Source organism: Diorhabda sublineata, chromosome 8, assembly GCF_026230105.1.
Source record: "Diorhabda sublineata isolate icDioSubl1.1 chromosome 8, icDioSubl1.1, whole genome shotgun sequence".
NCBI classification, from domain to species: Eukaryota; Metazoa; Arthropoda; class Insecta; order Coleoptera; family Chrysomelidae; genus Diorhabda; species Diorhabda sublineata.
Genome location: NC_079481.1, coordinates 32,850,943 through 32,871,886, shown reverse-complemented (window position 1 = coordinate 32,871,886; position 20,944 = coordinate 32,850,943). Strand labels below are relative to the sequence as shown.

Below are 20,944 nucleotides of genomic sequence, written 5' to 3'. Positions count from 1 at the left end.
TGTATTATTATTATTCTGTTTTATTATTCACGATTTGTGGTTCTACTAGTGTATTATATGACAAATTACTCACTGTATTGGCAATTGTGTAGAGCATTTCGACGTAAAGTTTATCCTTTTCATGTTGAGAAGAATTATAGTCGATTGGCGTGATCCCAAGCTCCGATTCCGGCGGCGGGGGATCCGATGAAGACGTTTCGGTTAATTTCAAAATGCTCTGTCTCTGATTTTCCTGTTTCCACGCTAACGCGGTGAAACTTTCGAAATACGATCCGTCGATTTCTTGTACACTGAAACAAAAATTAAATACCAAATGGGAACAATGTTTTTACACCGTTTTCGTTTCATTTGATTGGTGATAAGGTAGTTGGTTTGTTTTGTAGTGTAGCTGTCATCGTTCGGTGTCTCAGTCGTTCAGCCATTTTGTCATAATATCGATATTTGTTGGAGGTTATGTCATAGTCTTTCATATATCGTAGTCTTTCTGTCAGTATTCGTTTCGCGTAACTGTAATGTTGCTCTAGATCTCGAGTTTTAGGCCCATTTCAAATAACCTACGTTCACACAAAAGCTGTGTTGAATTTAACTCAAGGCTCTGCTCCTACTACCTTGGTTTGCTCTTTCCACTGAGCATAATGATTATAAATTAATGAATATGCAAATGGAGACAGCACTAGAGATCGCCAAAGATGCTTAGGAACGTTGTTGAAAGTTTTGTATTTATTCAACTGGTGACAACAATTGGTTAGGTTAGGTTCTGCCCAAGAATGTAGCTCTATTGAACCAGAACTATTCTGTTGTATTATATTGAGTCACCAAGCGATTGCAGTTTAGAAATAGGAACGGAAGATGAAGCGGAACATGAGAAAGCTTCCCCATAGTGCTGGTTATGTCTGCCAAGTCTCCACTGGGGTCAATAAACCCCAGGTACAAGCAGCGATTACGTATCATCGAGCTGTCGATGCTATTTTACATTATAAACTTCATTAACTCATATAAATGATTTATTTTACAAATTAAATTGCATTGAATCGTCTATCGACATCAAAAACGGCGTTTCAAGACAATAAGTCGCTTAAAAGTTAGGAAAAATTTGATTAGAATATTCCGACAAAATAACAGTAGAAGTTCTCGACAGATCCCTTTTTTATCGGCTCTATAAATATTCCAAACGACCAATTTATTTCGAAAAAAGTTTCCGATACGTTTTCTTATAATTTTATTATTAGCAAAAAACGAATAGAATTGTTAGAAAGAGTATTACTATAGAGGGTCATTTGAAACTTTAGAGAAAAAAAAAGTAAAGTACGTTACGAGAATTATAAAGTTTTAATGAGAGACTTTTTGCTATTCTTGTCATATTCAAATTGTGTTCGAAATAACTCGACAAACTTTAGTTATATTACAAAACAAAATTGACTAAAAAAATGTTTCATAAGTCCGTTCAACGAATGGAGCCCATAGAAAATACGAATATAAAGGTAAAACAAATTCTAGAAAAAAGTTTAAGAAAGAATAACACGTAAAAATGAGACATCTTGATGATCGAAATGAATAAATAAAAGTTGTAATCTCCATAATTTCTAACAAGAATGACACAATGAATTAGTAGGCAACCAGCTTTATTACTGAAATGTATGCAACCAGCTTTACGTTCAGATAGATCTGTGGTTTGAACTGTCGAAAGGATTGATGTGATTTTAATTCTGTGAAAAAAATGTTGACAATTGACACATTGAACCGAATTTGTTTTTGTTATTTTTGATGAAGTATTGTTATATGGCTGAAACCCACCGATTGATTTCAAATTTTTACCAAATATTCGATCACACACTAGATGATTGTACCTAAAAAGATTTTTGGTGTTTCGCAAGGAAAGGGGATGGAATGTTTCATAAGTCCGTTCAACGAATGGAACCCTTAGAAAGTGCGAATAAAAAGGTAAACAAATTTTAGAAAAACGTAAAGAAAAAAGAGAGTTCGGGAGAACAGAATTTGTAAAAATGAGACATCTTGATGATTAAAATGAATAAATAAAAGTTGTCATCTCCATATTTTCTAACAAGAATAGACCAATGAATTAATAGGCAACCAGCTTCACGTTCAGACAGATCTGTGGTTTGAACTGTCGAAGGGAATGATGTGATTTTAATTCTGTGAAAAAAATTTTGACAATTGACACATTGAACCGAATTTGTTTTGGTTATTTTTGATGAAGTATTGTTATGTGTCTGTATGTTTACCAAATATTCGATTCCACACTAGATAATTGTGCATAAAAGGATTTTTGGTGCTTGATCTTTAAATACAAAAAACCCATCGTATATATTTCATTACACGGAATTTGGTATGAAATTTTTTTGTTATAAAATTAACAAGGAGAGTTAAATTATAGTGTACGTAAAAAAGAAACATTAAGCTTTTATATTCGCTTCATTCTATCTGTATCTACTAAATATTTTAGAGAACATACATGCAACAGGCTGCCTTATTCATTATTCTGTGTTTACACGTCCTTAGGGGCGCACTTAGATGTCTTTTGGTGACTATTTATCTCTCAATGTTTCGTAAACTTTATTTTAATAGCAATAAAACTTTTTTAATACTCTATAAACAATTCTTCTGAATTTATGCTTTCAAAATATGATATAATGAATTTAATGATCCCAAATTTGAATTTTGACTGCTAGATTTAATGTGATAAGATAACTTACCCAGAAGAAACTTGATGATCAATCTCCGGCCAGCTCTGTCTTCTGCAACAAAAGTTGAATTGCCTTTCTGGAGTAGCCCGCGGAGATTTTTGTCGAAAAGACCCGGGTCGACGCGGCGGATTCGGTATCGGGCACTCCAAGGTACTTCTACGACGTTGGATGGGTGCAACCGCGCCCGGAGTCGGTATTACTTTCGGAAACCCCGGAGTGTTACTGTCCCCCGAGTTACTCCGGGAACTCGACGATATCGACGGTTCGGAAGTATCGGTACGTGTCAACGAAAACCTGAAAATAAAACCAAATAGTCTATTAAACAAAATGCAGCAACACTTGTATATTTTCGAAATATTTCTCATATGTTAATATTTAAATTACAGAAACGTTTACGTGATTTTCAGTTAAGCAATCAATAACAAAACTCATTTTTTTCAAACTTCAATGACACTCGAGGAGAATTGGGAATAGCAGGTGAACTAAATTGGAGTTTTTTCGAATAAACTCCCAAGAAAAAACCGTACACTACCCCTACCTGATAATGAGAATGACTCTTGTTCGGATTTATACGCACGAATGCAAGGGATAAAAGAGAATTGAGAATGAATAAGATGACTGATCGCGTGTAGATAGAAAGGAAACGTTTCCAGAATAGAATTCGTGAGGCCGAGACTGTTTTGAAGGTTTATTATTATAAGTAATAGATATTGATAAAATTTTAGCTCCCTAACTTAGTCAACTCTACAAATTGCGAAAACCAAAGATCAATTAACTCGATGAATGATACTTTGAAAATATGATGTAGTTATTTGTTTTATAGATGACGAAAAAGCATTAGACAGAGTGCAACATCATAAACTTGTTAAAATATTGAGACCAGAAGATATACGCTGTATTGAATCAAACACCTAGAGGTAGAGTTTACAATGAAGTATTAGGCAGAGATGTGACCTCTCCCCAATACTGCTTAACATTATTAAGCCCTCGAAAGTCAACAATTAGACATCGAAATAAATGGCACAGGATCAACAATAAACTATTTGCCGATGACACAGTTTTCATAGTAGACAACATAAATGACCTCCAAAGGTCTGGGAAATTGGTTAACTGAAGACAGATCAGACATAGAGATCAAGTGCAGGATAGAAAAAGCAAAGAGCTCATTGATGAAGATAATAAACGTGTTAAAGAACTCTGATTTAACACCATGAACGGATTTGAGGCATTTGAAATGGGGATCTACCGAACAGCTTTGAGGGTTTCATGAGAAGCAAGAAAAACCGACAAAGAAATTACGAGGAGAATAGGAAGAGAACGTGAATGGCTGGACATGATAAAACATAGGAAAACAGCTTAACTGGGGCATGTGATACGTAGCTAGAGGAAAAATTTGCTTTAACTTTTGATAAAACAACGATGCCCTCAATAATTGCCAATATTTGATCTGATTTATCCTTATCATTGGTGGTTTGAAATTATACAGAAAAATTTGAATCTTCCTAATGACTCTGGCATTAAAATTTTGTATTAGAATTAGTAATATTCCCAAATATGATAAACGACTGTTTTGCCTCGCGAAATAATGAAAATTTACTATTTTGTATCGTTTCCCAATTATTTTTCGCATAATTTAAGTGAATTAGTATTTATTAGAGCCGATTAATGGATTCATTAAATTTCAAATCCATGCCATCCATTATTTAATTTAATTGAATAGCAACACGTCCACAAATTGAAATATAAGCTTTTGGGCTCAACAATTTCGAGGTTATTGCATACAAATATATGTTTTATCGATGAAAAAATCCATTTCAAACGATTACACACCAAATTGGACAGGAATTAAATATTCTACTACATTTTAAATCCAACTTAGAGGGTTATATCTCACCGTTTATTATTGGTACTGCAACTGATGCTACTTTTATTTAAATTCACTTGATTTTTTTTCTCAGAGACATTGTATTATACCAAGATCCGCGCTATTTTGTTAAAATAAAACTAATCTGTTAATGTAACACCACGTGTATTTATTAAAACATGTTAACAAAAGCCGCGTTAGAATCGTCTTTTCTCAAGTCCAAAACACTGGCCTCAACCCCCCATGCCTGTTGAGCCAATTAATTGTAACTTTTAATTGACTCGTACAAAGGTGGCGGGATAGCTATGAAACAAAGATATAATTGATAACCTATATAATACAGACATCATAACGAAATTCAAATTTGATAAAAGCCTCATCACTGCTCAAGTATCTTGTTATCCCATGTCTCTGAACTACAACCAATAAAAATAACTGTCATACTTGTCAGCCAAAGCCCGCGAAAAGTAGCGGCATTCAAAACAAACCATAAAATGGACACAACAAGTTATAAAACTGCTCAAACGGTCATCCCACAGCACAGAAAAAGAATCAGTCTGCTGTTTCCAAGGTTAATCGCCATTACCAAGATACTGGTAACGTTCATCGAAGACAAGCACTGAAGTTTGGGATGGCATGGCAGAAGATCGATCCATGAAAAAGCGGCCAGGAAAGAAAACATTGATTATTGAGAGGTTAACTTGTAATAAATGTTTATTTTGACCAATATAATGTTGTATTTTCTTTACTGTTAATTATAACCTTTCTCCTTTGTACAAGATTCCTTACCATTAGACATCCGCGAACGACGCACCAATCGGATCGAATTTTCTGTCGCCATAATTGAATATATGTTCATAACCTCACAATAAATCCTAATCAAACAAGATTCGGTGATTTGTTATGACTAAAATAGATTACAAAACGTGCTTATCTATCCTCAAATATTATTATAACGTCTTGTTTCATCAAATTGAATTAAACACTAGGAATCCTCTAGCTATTATCGGTATATTCCATATCTCATCTTCCGTTGTAACTTCATTATATAATGTCGGGGTATATCCAAAAGCCATTCATCTTTTGTGATCGAATTGAAAGTCATCGCGTATACGTCGTGGGACAGAGATCGGGTCAGGTCACGGACCGAGATTATGGAATTGTTGATTTAAGAAATAAGAAACGAATATCGATGTTATTTCAATCAATTTCGATAGAACGTAACGCTGGTTGCAATCCACAAGAATTGTCTTCCATAAAACTTACCGTTTAGGACTTTTTAATGTTAATCCGGCTACACTGTTACTGACGTATTCTTGTAGAGTATTCAGAAAACTCATGATGCTGATCTGGATCTAATTTCTCCAACCTGGAACAAAAATTTAACAGTGAAATTATGTAAACTATTCCGGAGCATTTTACTTGAGCTACATCCCTCTTATAAAAAGTGGTACTGGTACTGACCAATAAATAAACAGTAGGTAACTATAGAAAATAAATTCTTTCGAAACATAACTGGACGAAAGATTTGAATTTGAAATATGCCGCCAAAAGCAGATAGAAAACTGTTGTTTCCGTGTACGTTTAGTATTTCTAAATGAACTATAAGATGGCGCTGAAACGACAATTCGAGTTGGTTATCGCTGTATGCACCGTGATTGAAGAAAATCGGAGGCTTGCGTGAAGAAAATTTGGTTCCTAGAAAGATATTTGGGGAGGAAAACATCGAATTAATGTCTCATATTCACTAGTTTCTATTGGTCTTTTACAGGACTTTTATTGATAACTTCGACGACAAAAAACGGTTCGTCTGAAACAAGCTTAACTCTAACTAATTTAGAATAAAATTAGAAATTGACATGCTGAAAATAAAACATGTTGTCTTTATAAAATTATCTATTGCGCGTCCGATATATAAACCTATAAATCAAGATGTCGCCTTTGAAAAGCTTCAGTTTATACAATTCAGAAAAGTTTAGTAAAGTGACTGTAATGAGCTCTAATCACGCCAACCTTTTAATTATGGAACTACAATGAAAAATCGTGGTAATAAATAGAAATGGATCTAAATCTAGATAGACGAGGGTTCTCGGGGAATTAATAAACACGCAAAAGTTTCCATAACATGAATTGGTTGATTTATTTTAGATTTTTGAAGATATTTTGTTGAATTGTTAACTTTGATCTGTTATAATATGATCGTACTGAGAAGAAATACTCTAATCAACTGAATTATAGAGCAATAAATACCAAAAATTGGTTTATATTGATCAATTTTGAATGGTGTACCAGAATTGTTTAAGGAATCCAATCGAATCATTCTCTATCACAACAATGCGAGCTCTCACACATCAGTCGATCAATTTAAGAAAAAACGGATATCGATAAGCAATTTTCGCTATATTAATTTAAATTTAGTTCACTTTCACTTAGTATATACTTAAACTTTTGTTTTGTTATTGTACATGAAAGTTTTGACACAAGATGTCGTTCGCGCGATTGGTAGGCGTAGAGCTAAGAAATTAATGGCGGCTCCAATAAGATGTGCGCGCGAAAAAGTGATCTATTCAAATGATCGCACAATTTTACTGATTATTGGGACATATATTCAAATTATAGAAGTTTTTTGAAAGAAATAACATTTACAGACATAAATAATGAAATTACAAAAAGAGATGAATCAAATGCAAGTCTGGTCTGTTTTGTTAACGTCCACTAGACCACATGACAAGCTAAAACGAAGCCGCGCCCAAACGTGGGCGCCATTAATTTTTTTGAAGGAAGTGCCTAGAGAAGGACACAGAACTCTCTCTCTTACACATGGGCGTTATAGCTCAGGCCCGGACTGAAACGTTCCTCTTTACCAATATTATTTCATTTATTATTTTTTTAATCCTTTTTCATTGTATATTAATATTCTAAATTTCTTTTAGCAATTTTATAATTAATATTATAAGTGTTGAACTCTATATTCACTTTGTGTTTTCTTTTTCAAAAATTTTGTAGTATTTCTCATTTAATATTAATGCAGCTTCATATATTTTAAGCTTCAGTTCTGTTTTTCACCAATCTACAATTTTTCATCTTTCCTTGTAATGTTTTTCTGTAGATCTAATGTGAAAACTACCACTTGACAGTAAGGGGGTAGTACTAATTGTACAGAAATTCCTTTCGACGATAAATTCATCAAAATCGTTAAAATCTGTTTTAATTCCGATAGATTAGGATCGAATTGTTTTTCTTTTCGTTCTTTTCGACGATAAATTCATTAAAATCGTTAAAATCTCTTTTAATTCCGATAGATTAGGATCGAATTGTTTTTCTTTTCGTTCTTTTCGACGATAAATTCATTAAAATCGTTAAAATCTCTTTTAATTCCGATAGATTAGGATCGAATTGTTTTTCTTTTCGTTCTTTTCGATGATAAATTCATTAAAATCGTTAAAATCTCTTTTAATTCCGATAGATTAGGATCGAATTGTTTTTCTTTTCGTTCTTTTCGACGATAAGTTCATTAAAATCGTTAAAATCTGTTTTAATTCCGATAGATTAGGATCGAATTGTTTTTCTTTTCGTTCTTTTCGACGATAAATTCATTAAAATCGTTAAAATCTCTTTTAATTCCGATAGATTAGGATCGAATTGTTTTTCTTTTCGTTCTTTTCGACGATAAATTCATTAAAATCGTTAAAATCTCTTTTAATTCCGATAGATTAGGATCGAATTGTTTTTCTTTTCGTTCTTTTCGACGATAAATTCATTAAAATCGTTAAAATCTCTTTTAATTCCGATAGATTAGGATCGAATTGTTTTTCTTTTCGTTCTTTTCGATGATAAATTCATTAAAATCGTTAAAATCTCTTTTAATTCCGATAGATTAGGATCGAATTGTTTTTCTTTTCGTTCTTTTCGACGATAAGTTCATTAAAATCGTTAAAATCTGTTTTAATTCCGATAGATTAGGATCGAATTGTTTTTCTTTTCGTTCTTTTCGACGATAAATTCATTAAAATCGTTAAAATCTCTTTTAATTCCGATAGATTAGGATCGAATTGTTTTTCTTTTCGTTCTTTTCGACGATAAGTTCATTAAAATCGTTAAAATCTGTTTTAATTCCGATAGATTAGGATCGAATTGTTTTTCTTTTCGTTCTTTTCGACGATAAATTCATTAAAATCGTTAAAATCTCTTTTAATTCCGATAGATTAGGATCGAATTGTTTTTCTTTTCGTTCTTTTCGACGATAAATTCATTAAAATCGTTAAAATCTCTTTTAATTCCGATAGATTAGGATCGAATTGTTTTTCTTTTCGTTCTTTTCGACGATAAGTTCATTAAAATCGTTAAAATCTGTTTTAATTCCGATAGATTAGGATCGAATTGTTTTTCTTTTCGTTCTTTTCGATGATAAATTCATTAAAATCGTTAAAATCTGTTTTAATTCCGATAGATTAGGATCGAATTGTTTTTCTTTTCGTTCTTTTCGATGATAAATTCATTAAAATCGTTAAAATCTCTTTTAATTCCGATAGATTAGGATCGAATTGTTTTTCTTTTCGTTCTTTTCGACGATAAGTTCATTAAAATCGTTAAAATCTGTTTTAATTCCGATAGATTAGGATCGAATTGTTTTTCTTTTCGTTCTTTTCGACGATAAATTCATTAAAATCGTTAAAATCTCTTTTAATTCCGATAGATTAGGATCGAATTGTTTTTCTTTTCGTTCTTTTCGACGATAAGTTCATTAAAATCGTTAAAATCTGTTTTAATTCCGATAGATTAGGATCGAATTGTTTTTCTTTTCGTTCTTTTCGACGATAAATTCATTAAAATCGTTAAAATCTCTTTTAATTCCGATAGATTAGGATCGAATTGTTTTTCTTTTCGTTCTTTTCGACGATAAATTCATTAAAATCGTTAAAATCTCTTTTAATTCCGATAGATTAGGATCGAATTGTTTTTCTTTTCGTTCTTTTCGACGATAAATTCATTAAAATCGTTAAAATCTCTTTTAATTCCGATAGATTAGGATCGAATTGTTTTTCTTTTCGTTCTTTTCGATGATAAATTCATTAAAATCGTTAAAATCTCTTTTAATTCCGATAGATTAGGATCGAATTGTTTTTCTTTTCGTTCTTTTCGACGATAAGTTCATTAAAATCGTTAAAATCTGTTTTAATTCCGATAGATTAGGATCGAATTGTTTTTCTTTTCGTTCTTTTCGACGATAAATTCATTAAAATCGTTAAAATCTCTTTTAATTCCGATAGATTAGGATCGAATTGTTTTTCTTTTCGTTCTTTTCGACGATAAATTCATTAAAATCGTTAAAATCTCTTTTAATTCCGATAGATTAGGATCGAATTGTTTTTCTTTTCGTTCTTTTCGACGATAAATTCATTAAAATCGTTAAAATCTCTTTTAATTCCGATAGATTAGGATCGAATTGTTTTTCTTTTCGTTCTTTTCGATGATAAATTCATTAAAATCGTTAAAATCTCTTTTAATTCCGATAGATTAGGATCGAATTGTTTTTCTTTTCGTTCTTTTCGACGATAAGTTCATTAAAATCGTTAAAATCTGTTTTAATTCCGATAGATTAGGATCGAATTGTTTTTCTTTTCGTTCTTTTCGACGATAAATTCATTAAAATCGTTAAAATCTCTTTTAATTCCGATAGATTAGGATCGAATTGTTTTTCTTTTCGTTCTTTTCGACGATAAGTTCATTAAAATCGTTAAAATCTGTTTTAATTCCGATAGATTAGGATCGAATTGTTTTTCTTTTCGTTCTTTTCGACGATAAATTCATTAAAATCGTTAAAATCTCTTTTAATTCCGATAGATTAGGATCGAATTGTTTTTCTTTTCGTTCTTTTCGACGATAAATTCATTAAAATCGTTAAAATCTCTTTTAATTCCGATAGATTAGGATCGAATTGTTTTTCTTTTCGTTCTTTTCGACGATAAGTTCATTAAAATCGTTAAAATCTGTTTTAATTCCGATAGATTAGGATCGAATTGTTTTTCTTTTCGTTCTTTTCGATGATAAATTCATTAAAATCGTTAAAATCTGTTTTAATTCCGATAGATTAGGATCGAATTGTTTTTCTTTTCGTTCTTTTCGATGATAAATTCATTAAAATCGTTAAAATCTCTTTTAATTCCGATAGATTAGGATCGAATTGTTTTTCTTTTCGTTCTTTTCGATGATAAATTCATTAAAATCGTTAAAATCTGTTTTAATTCCGATAGATTAGGATCGAATTGTTTTTCTTTTCGTTCTTTTCGATGATAAATTCATTAAAATCGTTAAAATCTGTTTTAATTCCGATAGATTAGGATCGAATTGTTTTTCTTTTCGTTCTTTTCGATGATAAATTCATTAAAATCGTTAAAATCTGTTTTAATTCCGATAGATTAGGATCGAATTGTTTTTCTTTTCGTTCTTTTCGATGATAAATTCATTAAAATCGTTAAAATCTGTTTTAATTCCGATAGATTAGGATCGAATTGTTTTTCTTTTCGTTCTTTTCGATGATAAATTCATTAAAATCGTTAAAATCTGTTTTAATTCCGATAGATTAGGATCGAATTGTTTTTCTTTTCGTTCTTTTCGACGATAAGTTCATTAAAATCGTTAAAATCTGTTTTAATTCCGATAGATTAGGATCGAATTGTTTTTCTTTTCGTTCTTTTCGATGATAAATTCATTAAAATCGTTAAAATCTCTTTTAATTCCGATAGATTAGGATCGAATTGTTTTTCTTTTCGTTCTTTTCGATGATAAATTCATTAAAATCGTTAAAATCTCTTTTAATTCCGATAGATTAGGATCGAATTGTTTTTCTTTTCGTTCTTTTCGATGATAAATTCATTAAAATCGTTAAAATCTCTTTTAATTCCGATAGATTAGGATCGAATTGTTTTTTCTTTTCGTTCTTTTCGATGATAAATTCATTAAAATCGTTAAAATCTGTTTTAATTCCGATAGATTAGGATCGAATTGTTTTTCTTTTCGTTCTTTTCGATGATAAATTCATTAAAATCGTTAAAATCTGTTTTAATTCCGATAGATTAGGATCGAATTGTTTTTCTTTTCGTTCTTTTCGATGATAAATTCATTAAAATCGTTAAAATCTGTTTTAATTCCGATAGATTAGGATCGAATTGTTTTTCTTTTCGTTCTTTTCGATGATAAATTCATTAAAATCGTTAAAATCTCTTTTAATTCCGATAGATTAGGATCGAATTGTTTTTCTTTTCGTTCTTTTCGATGATAAATTCATTAAAATCGTTAAAATCTCTTTTAATTCCGATAGATTAGGATCGAATTGTTTTTCTTTTCGTTCTTTTCGATGATAAATTCATTAAAATCGTTAAAATCTCTTTTAATTCCGATAGATTAGGATCGAATTGTTTTTCTTTTCGTTCTTTTCGATGATAAATTCATTAAAATCGTTAAAATCTCTTTTAATTCCGATAGATTAGGATCGAATTGTTTTTCTTTTCGTTCTTTTCGATGATAAATTCATTAAAATCGTTAAAATCTGTTTTAATTCCGATAGATTAGGATCGAATTGTTTTTCTTTTCGTTCTTTTCGATGATAAATTCATTAAAATCGTTAAAATCTCTTTTAATTCCGATAGATTAGGATCGAATTGTTTTTTCTTTTCGTTCTTTTCGATGATAAATTCATTAAAATCGTTAAAATCTGTTTTAATTCCGATAGATTAGGATCGAATTGTTTTTCTTTTCGTTCTTTTCGATGATAAATTCATTAAAATCGTTAAAATCTCTTTTAATTCCGATAGATTAGGATCGAATTGTTTTTCTTTTCGTTCTTTTCGATGATAAATTCATTAAAATCGTTAAAATCTGTTTTAATTCCGATAGATTAGGATCGAATTGTTTTTCTTTTCGTTCTTTTCGATGATAAATTCATTAAAATCGTTAAAATCTGTTTTAATTCCGATAGATTAGGATCGAATTGTTTTTCTTTTCGTTCTTTTCGATGATAAATTCATTAAAATCGTTAAAATCTGTTTTAATTCCGATAGATTAGGATCGAATTGTTTTTCTTTTCGTTCTTTTCGATGATAAATTCATTAAAATCGTTAAAATCTCTTTTAATTCCGATAGATTAGGATCGAATTGTTTTTCTTTTCGTTCTTTTCGATGATAAATTCATTAAAATCGTTAAAATCTCTTTTAATTCCGATAGATTAGGATCGAATTGTTTTTTCTTTTCGTTCTTTTCGATGATAAATTCATTAAAATCGTTAAAATCTGTTTTAATTCCGATAGATTAGGATCGAATTGTTTTTCTTTTCGTTCTTTTCGATGATAAATTCATTAAAATCGTTAAAATCTGTTTTAATTCCGATAGATTAGGATCGAATTGTTTTTCTTTTCGTTCTTTTCGATGATAAATTCATTAAAATCGTTAAAATCTGTTTTAATTCCGATAGATTAGGATCGAATTGTTTTTCTTTTCGTTCTTTTCGATGATAAATTCATTAAAATCGTTAAAATCTCTTTTAATTCCGATAGATTAGGATCGAATTGTTTTTCTTTTCGTTCTTTTCGATGATAAATTCATTAAAATCGTTAAAATCTCTTTTAATTCCGATAGATTAGGATCGAATTGTTTTTCTTTTCGTTCTTTTCGATGATAAATTCATTAAAATCGTTAAAATCTCTTTTAATTCCGATAGATTAGGATCGAATTGTTTTTCTTTTCGTTCTTTTCGATGATAAATTCATTAAAATCGTTAAAATCTCTTTTAATTCCGATAGATTAGGATCGAATTGTTTTTCTTTTCGTTCTTTTCGATGATAAATTCATTAAAATCGTTAAAATCTCTTTTAATTCCGATAGATTAGGATCGAATTGTTTTTCTTTTCGTTCTTTTCGATGATAAATTCATTAAAATCGTTAAAATCTGTTTTAATTCCGATAGATTAGGATCGAATTGTTTTTCTTTTCGTTCTTTTCGATGATAAATTCATTAAAATCGTTAAAATCTCTTTTAATTCCGATAGATTAGGATCGAATTGTTTTTCTTTTCGTTCTTTTCGATGATAAATTCATTAAAATCGTTAAAATCTCTTTTAATTCCGATAGATTAGGATCGAATTGTTTTTTCTTTTCGTTCTTTTCGATGATAAATTCATTAAAATCGTTAAAATCTCTTTTAATTCCGATAGATTAGGATCGAATTGTTTTTTCTTTTCGTTCTTTTCGATGATAAATTCATTAAAATCGTTAAAATCTGTTTTAATTCCGATAGATTAGGATCGAATTGTTTTTCTTTTCGTTCTTTTCGATGATAAATTCATTAAAATCGTTAAAATCTGTTTTAATTCCGATAGATTAGGATCGAATTGTTTTTCTTTTCGTTCTTTTCGATGATAAATTCATTAAAATCGTTAAAATCTGTTTTAATTCCGATAGATTAGGATCGAATTGTTTTTCTTTTCGTTCTTTTCGATGATAAATTCATTAAAATCGTTAAAATCTGTTTTAATTCCGATAGATTAGGATCGAATTGTTTTTCTTTTCGTTCTTTTCGATGATAAATTCATTAAAATCGTTAAAATCTGTTTTAATTCCGATAGATTAGGATCGAATTGTTTTTTCTTTTCGTTCTTTTCGATGATAAATTCATTAAAATCGTTAAAATCTCTTTTAATTCCGATAGATTAGGATCGAATTGTTTTTCTTTTCGTTCTTTTCGATGATAAATTCATTAAAATCGTTAAAATCTGTTTTAATTCCGATAGATTAGGATCGAATTGTTTTTCTTTTCGTTCTTTTCGACGATAAGTTCATTAAAATCGTTAAAATCTGTTTTAATTCCGATAGATTAGGATCGAATTGTTTTTCTTTTCGTTCTTTTCGATGATAAGTTCATTAAAATCGTTAAAATCTCTTTTAATTCCGATAGATTAGGATCGAATTGTTTTTCTTTTCGTTCTTTTCGATGATAAATTCATTAAAATCGTTAAAATCTCTTTTAATTCCGATAGATTAGGATCGAATTGTTTTTTCTTTTCGTTCTTTTCGATGATAAATTCATTAAAATCGTTAAAATCTGTTTTAATTCCGATAGATTAGGATCGAATTGTTTTTCTTTTCGTTCTTTTCGATGATAAATTCATTAAAATCGTTAAAATCTGTTTTAATTCCGATAGATTAGGATCGAATTGTTTTTCTTTTCGTTCTTTTCGACGATAAATTCATTAAAATCGTTAAAATCTGTTTTAATTCCGATAGATTAGGATCGAATTGTTTTTCTTTTCGTTCTTTTCGATGATAAATTCATTAAAATCGTTAAAATCTCTTTTAATTCCGATAGATTAGGATCGAATTGTTTTTCTTTTCGTTCTTTTCGATGATAAATTCATTAAAATCGTTAAAATCTGTTTTAATTCCGATAGATTAGGATCGAATTGTTTTTCTTTTCGTTCTTTTCGATGATAAATTCATTAAAATCGTTAAAATCTCTTTTAATTCCGATAGATTAGGATCGAATTGTTTTTCTTTTCGTTCTTTTCGATGATAAATTCATTAAAATCGTTAAAATCTCTTTTAATTCCGATAGATTAGGATCGAATTGTTTTTCTTTTCGTTCTTTTCGATGATAAATTCATTAAAATCGTTAAAATCTCTTTTAATTCCGATAGATTAGGATCGAATTGTTTTTTCTTTTCGTTCTTTTCGACGATAAATTCATTAAAATCGTTAAAATCTGTTTTAATTCCGATAGATTAGGATCGAATTGTTTTTCTTTTCGTTCTTTTCGATGATAAATTCATTAAAATCGTTAAAATCTCTTTTAATTCCGATAGATTAGGATCGAATTGTTTTTCTTTTCGTTCTTTTCGATGATAAATTCATTAAAATCGTTAAAATCTCTTTTAATTCCGATAGATTAGGATCGAATTGTTTTTCTTTTCGTTCTTTTCGATGATAAATTCATTAAAATCGTTAAAATCTGTTTTAATTCCGATAGATTAGGATCGAATTGTTTTTTCTTTTCGTTCTTTTCGATGATAAATTCATTAAAATCGTTAAAATCTCTTTTAATTCCGATAGATTAGGATCGAATTGTTTTTCTTTTCGTTCTTTTCGACGATAAGTTCATTAAAATCGTTAAAATCTGTTTTAATTCCGATAGATTAGGATCGAATTGTTTTTCTTTTCGTTCTTTTCGATGATAAATTCATTAAAATCGTTAAAATCTCTTTTAATTCCGATAGATTAGGATCGAATTGTTTTTCTTTTCGTTCTTTTCGATGATAAATTCATTAAAATCGTTAAAATCTGTTTTAATTCCGATAGATTAGGATCGAATTGTTTTTCTTTTCGTTCTTTTCGACGATAAGTTCATTAAAATCGTTAAAATCTGTTTTAATTCCGATAGATTAGGATCGAATTGTTTTTTCTTTTCGTTCTTTTCGATGATAAATTCATTAAAATCGTTAAAATCTCTTTTAATTCCTATAGATTAGGATCGAATTGTTTTTCTTTTCGTTCTTTTCGATGATAAATTCATTAAAATCGTTAAAATCTGTTTTAATTCCGATAGATTAGGATCGAATTGTTTTTTCTTTTCGTTCTTTTCGATGATAAATTCATTAAAATCGTTAAAATCTCTTTTAATTCCGATAGATTAGGATCGAATTGTTTTTTCTTTTCGTTCTTTTCGATGATAAATTCATTAAAATCGTTAAAATCTCTTTTAATTCCGATAGATTAGGATCGAATTGTTTTTCTTTTCGTTCTTTTCGATGATAAATTCATTAAAATCGTTAAAATCTGTTTTAATTCCGATAGATTAGGATCGAATTGTTTTTCTTTTCGTTCTTTTCGACGATAAATTCATTAAAATCGTTAAAATCTGTTTTAATTCCGATAGATTAGGATCGAATTGTTTTTCTTTTCGTTCTTTTCGATGATAAATTCATTAAAATCGTTAAAATCTCTTTTAATTCCGATAGATTAGGATCGAATTGTTTTTCTTTTCGTTCTTTTCGATGATAAATTCATTAAAATCGTTAAAATCTGTTTTAATTCCGATAGATTAGGATCGAATTGTTTTTCTTTTCGTTCTTTTCGATGATAAATTCATTAAAATCGTTAAAATCTCTTTTAATTCCGATAGATTAGGATCGAATTGTTTTTCTTTTCGTTCTTTTCGATGATAAATTCATTAAAATCGTTAAAATCTCTTTTAATTCCGATAGATTAGGATCGAATTGTTTTTTCTTTTCGTTCTTTTCGACGATAAATTCATTAAAATCGTTAAAATCTGTTTTAATTCCGATAGATTAGGATCGAATTGTTTTTCTTTTCGTTCTTTTCGATGATAAATTCATTAAAATCGTTAAAATCTCTTTTAATTCCGATAGATTAGGATCGAATTGTTTTTCTTTTCGTTCTTTTCGATGATAAATTCATTAAAATCGTTAAAATCTCTTTTAATTCCGATAGATTAGGATCGAATTGTTTTTCTTTTCGTTCTTTTCGATGATAAATTCATTAAAATCGTTAAAATCTGTTTTAATTCCGATAGATTAGGATCGAATTGTTTTTTCTTTTCGTTCTTTTCGATGATAAATTCATTAAAATCGTTAAAATCTCTTTTAATTCCGATAGATTAGGATCGAATTGTTTTTCTTTTCGTTCTTTTCGACGATAAGTTCATTAAAATCGTTAAAATCTGTTTTAATTCCGATAGATTAGGATCGAATTGTTTTTCTTTTCGTTCTTTTCGATGATAAATTCATTAAAATCGTTAAAATCTCTTTTAATTCCGATAGATTAGGATCGAATTGTTTTTCTTTTCGTTCTTTTCGATGATAAATTCATTAAAATCGTTAAAATCTGTTTTAATTCCGATAGATTAGGATCGAATTGTTTTTCTTTTCGTTCTTTTCGACGATAAGTTCATTAAAATCGTTAAAATCTGTTTTAATTCCGATAGATTAGGATCGAATTGTTTTTTCTTTTCGTTCTTTTCGATGATAAATTCATTAAAATCGTTAAAATCTCTTTTAATTCCTATAGATTAGGATCGAATTGTTTTTCTTTTCGTTCTTTTCGATGATAAATTCATTAAAATCGTTAAAATCTGTTTTAATTCCGATAGATTAGGATCGAATTGTTTTTTCTTTTCGTTCTTTTCGATGATAAATTCATTAAAATCGTTAAAATCTCTTTTAATTCCGATAGATTAGGATCGAATTGTTTTTTCTTTTCGTTCTTTTCGATGATAAATTCATTAAAATCGTTAAAATCTCTTTTAATTCCGATAGATTAGGATCGAATTGTTTTTCTTTTCGTTCTTTTCGATGATAAATTCATTAAAATCGTTAAAATCTGTTTTAATTCCGATAGATTAGGATCGAATTGTTTTTCTTTTCGTTCTTTTCGACGATAAATTCATTAAAATCGTTAAAATCTGTTTTAATTCCGATAGATTAGGATCGAATTGTTTTTCTTTTCGTTCTTTTCGATGATAAATTCATTAAAATCGTTAAAATCTCTTTTAATTCCGATAGATTAGGATCGAATTGTTTTTCTTTTCGTTCTTTTCGACGATAAATTCATTAAAATCGTTAAAATCTGTTTTAATTCCGATAGATTAGGATCGAATTGTTTTTTCTTTTCGTTCTTTTCGATGATAAATTCATTAAAATCGTTAAAATCTCTTTTAATTCCGATAGATTAGGATCGAATTGTTTTTTCTTTTCGTTCTTTTCGATGATAAATTCATTAAAATCGTTAAAATCTCTTTTAATTCCGATAGATTAGGATCGAATTGTTTTTTCTTTTCGTTCTTTTCGATGATAAATTCATTAAAATCGTTAAAATCTCTTTTAATTCCGATAGATTAGGATCGAATTGTTTTTCTTTTCGTTCTTTTCGATGATAAATTCATTAAAATCGTTAAAATCTGTTTTAATTCCGATAGATTAGGATCGAATTGTTTTTCTTTTCGTTCTTTTCGACGATAAGTTCATTAAAATCGTTAAAATCTGTTTTAATTCCGATAGATTAGGATCGAATTGTTTTTCTTTTCGTTCTTTTCGATGATAAATTCATTAAAATCGTTAAAATCTCTTTTAATTCCGATAGATTAGGATCGAATTGTTTTTTCTTTTCGTTCTTTTCGATGATAAATTCATTAAAATCGTTAAAATCTGTTTTAATTCCGATAGATTAGGATCGAATTGTTTTTCTTTTCGTTCTTTTCGATGATAAATTCATTAAAATCGTTAAAATCTGTTTTAATTCCGATAGATTAGGATCGAATTGTTTTTCTTTTCGTTCTTTTCGACGATAAATTCATTAAAATCGTTAAAATCTGTTTTAATTCCGATAGATTAGGATCGAATTGTTTTTCTTTTCGTTCTTTTCGATGATAAATTCATTAAAATCGTTAAAATCTCTTTTAATTCCGATAGATTAGGATCGAATTGTTTTTCTTTTCGTTCTTTTCGATGATAAATTCATTAAAATCGTTAAAATCTGTTTTAATTCCGATAGATTAGGATCGAATTGTTTTTTCTTTTCGTTCTTTTCGATGATAAATTCATTAAAATCGTTAAAATCTGTTTTAATTCCGATAGATTAGGATCGAATTGTTTTTCTTTTCGTTCTTTTCGATGATAAATTCATTAAAATCGTTAAAATCTGTTTTAATTCCGATAGATTAGGATCGAATTGTTTTTCTTTTCGTTCTTTTCGATGATAAATTCATTAAAATCGTTAAAATCTCTTTTAATTCCGATAGATTAGGATCGAATTGTTTTTCTTTTCGTTCTTTTCGATGATAAATTCATTAAAATCGTTAAAATCTCTTTTAATTCCGATAGATTAGGATCGAATTGTTTTTCTTTTCGTTCTTTTCGACGATAAATTCATTAAAATCGTTAAAATCTGTTTTAATTCCGATAGATTAGGATCGAATTGTTTTTCTTTTCGTTCTTTTCGATGATAAATTCATTAAAATCGTTAAAATCTCTTTTAATTCCGATAGATTAGGATCGAATTGTTTTTCTTTTCGTTCTTTTCGATGATAAATTCATTAAAATCGTTAAAATCTCTTTTAATTCCGATAGATTAGGATCGAATTGTTTTTCTTTTCGTTCTTTTCGATGATAAATTCATTAAAATCGTTAAAATCTCTTTTAATTCCGATAGATTAGGATCGAATTGTTTTTTCTTTTCGTTCTTTTCGATGATAAATTCATTAAAATCGTTAAAATCTCTTTTAATTCCGATAGATTAGGATCGAATTGTTTTTTCTTTTCGTTCTTTTCGATGATAAATTCATTAAAATCGTTAAAATCTCTTTTAATTCCGATAGATTAGGATCGAATTGTTTTTCTTTTCGTTCTTTTCGATGATAAATTCATTAAAATCGTTAAAATCTGTTTTAATTCCGATAGATTAGGATCGAATTGTTTTTCTTTTCGTTCTTTTCGATGATAAATTCATTAAAATCGTTAAAATCTGTTTTAATTCCGATAGATTAGGATCGAATTGTTTTTCTTTTCGTTCTTTTCGATGATAAATTCATTAAAATCGTTAAAATCTGTTTTAATTCCGATAGATTAGGATCGAATTGTTTTTCTTTTCGTTCTTTTCGATGATAAATTCATTAAAATCGTTAAAATCTGTTTTAATTCCGATAGATTAGGATCGAATTGTTTTTCTTTTCGTTCTTTTCGATGATAAATTCATTAAAATCGTTAAAATCTCTTTTAATTCCGATAGATTAGGATCGAATTGTTTTTCTTTTCGTTCTTTTCGATGATAAATTCATTAAAATCGTTAAAATCTGTTTTAATTCCGATAGATTAGGATCGAATTGTTTTTCTTTTCGTTCTTTTCGATGATAAATTCATTAAAATCGTTAAAATCTGTTTTAATTCCGATAGATTAGGATCGAATTGTTTTTCTTTTCGTTCTTTTCGATGATAAATTCATTAAAATCGTTAAAATCTGTTTTAATTCCGATAGATTAGGATCGAATTGTTTTTCTTTTCGTTCTTTTCGATGATAAATTCATTAAAATCGTTAAAATCTGTTTTAATTCCGATAGATTAGGATCGAATTGTTTTTTCTTTTCGTTCTTTTCGATGATAAATTCATTAAAATCGTTAAAATCTCTTTTAATTCCGATAGATTAGGATCGAATTGTTTTTCTTTTCGTTCTTTTCGATGATAAATTCATTAAAATCGTTAAAATCTGTTTTAATTCCGATAGATTAGGATCGAATTGTTTTTCTTTTCGTTCTTTTCGACGATAAGTTCATTAAAATCGTTAAAATCTGTTTTAATTCCGATAGATTAGGATCG

The 20,944-nt window shown here is 28.9% G+C and overlaps 1 protein-coding gene across 1 annotated transcript in view; it reads right to left on the bottom strand.

Moving 5' to 3' along the window:
• Positions 1-73: 73 nt before the first annotated feature.
• The window catches only part of LOC130448319 (uncharacterized), a gene marked incomplete at its 3' end in the record, with an annotated part of 32,014 nt that continues 11,143 nt past the window's right edge, over positions 74-20,944 (bottom strand). Inside the window, exons 2-4 of the mRNA XM_056785606.1 lie at positions 5,836-5,938; positions 2,715-2,999; positions 74-290 (exon numbers count right to left, since the gene is read on the bottom strand). Of these exons, the coding sequence (XP_056641584.1) occupies positions 74-290; positions 2,715-2,999; positions 5,836-5,909 (576 nt within the window). The remainder of the gene's footprint in view (positions 291-2,714; positions 3,000-5,835; positions 5,939-20,944) is intronic.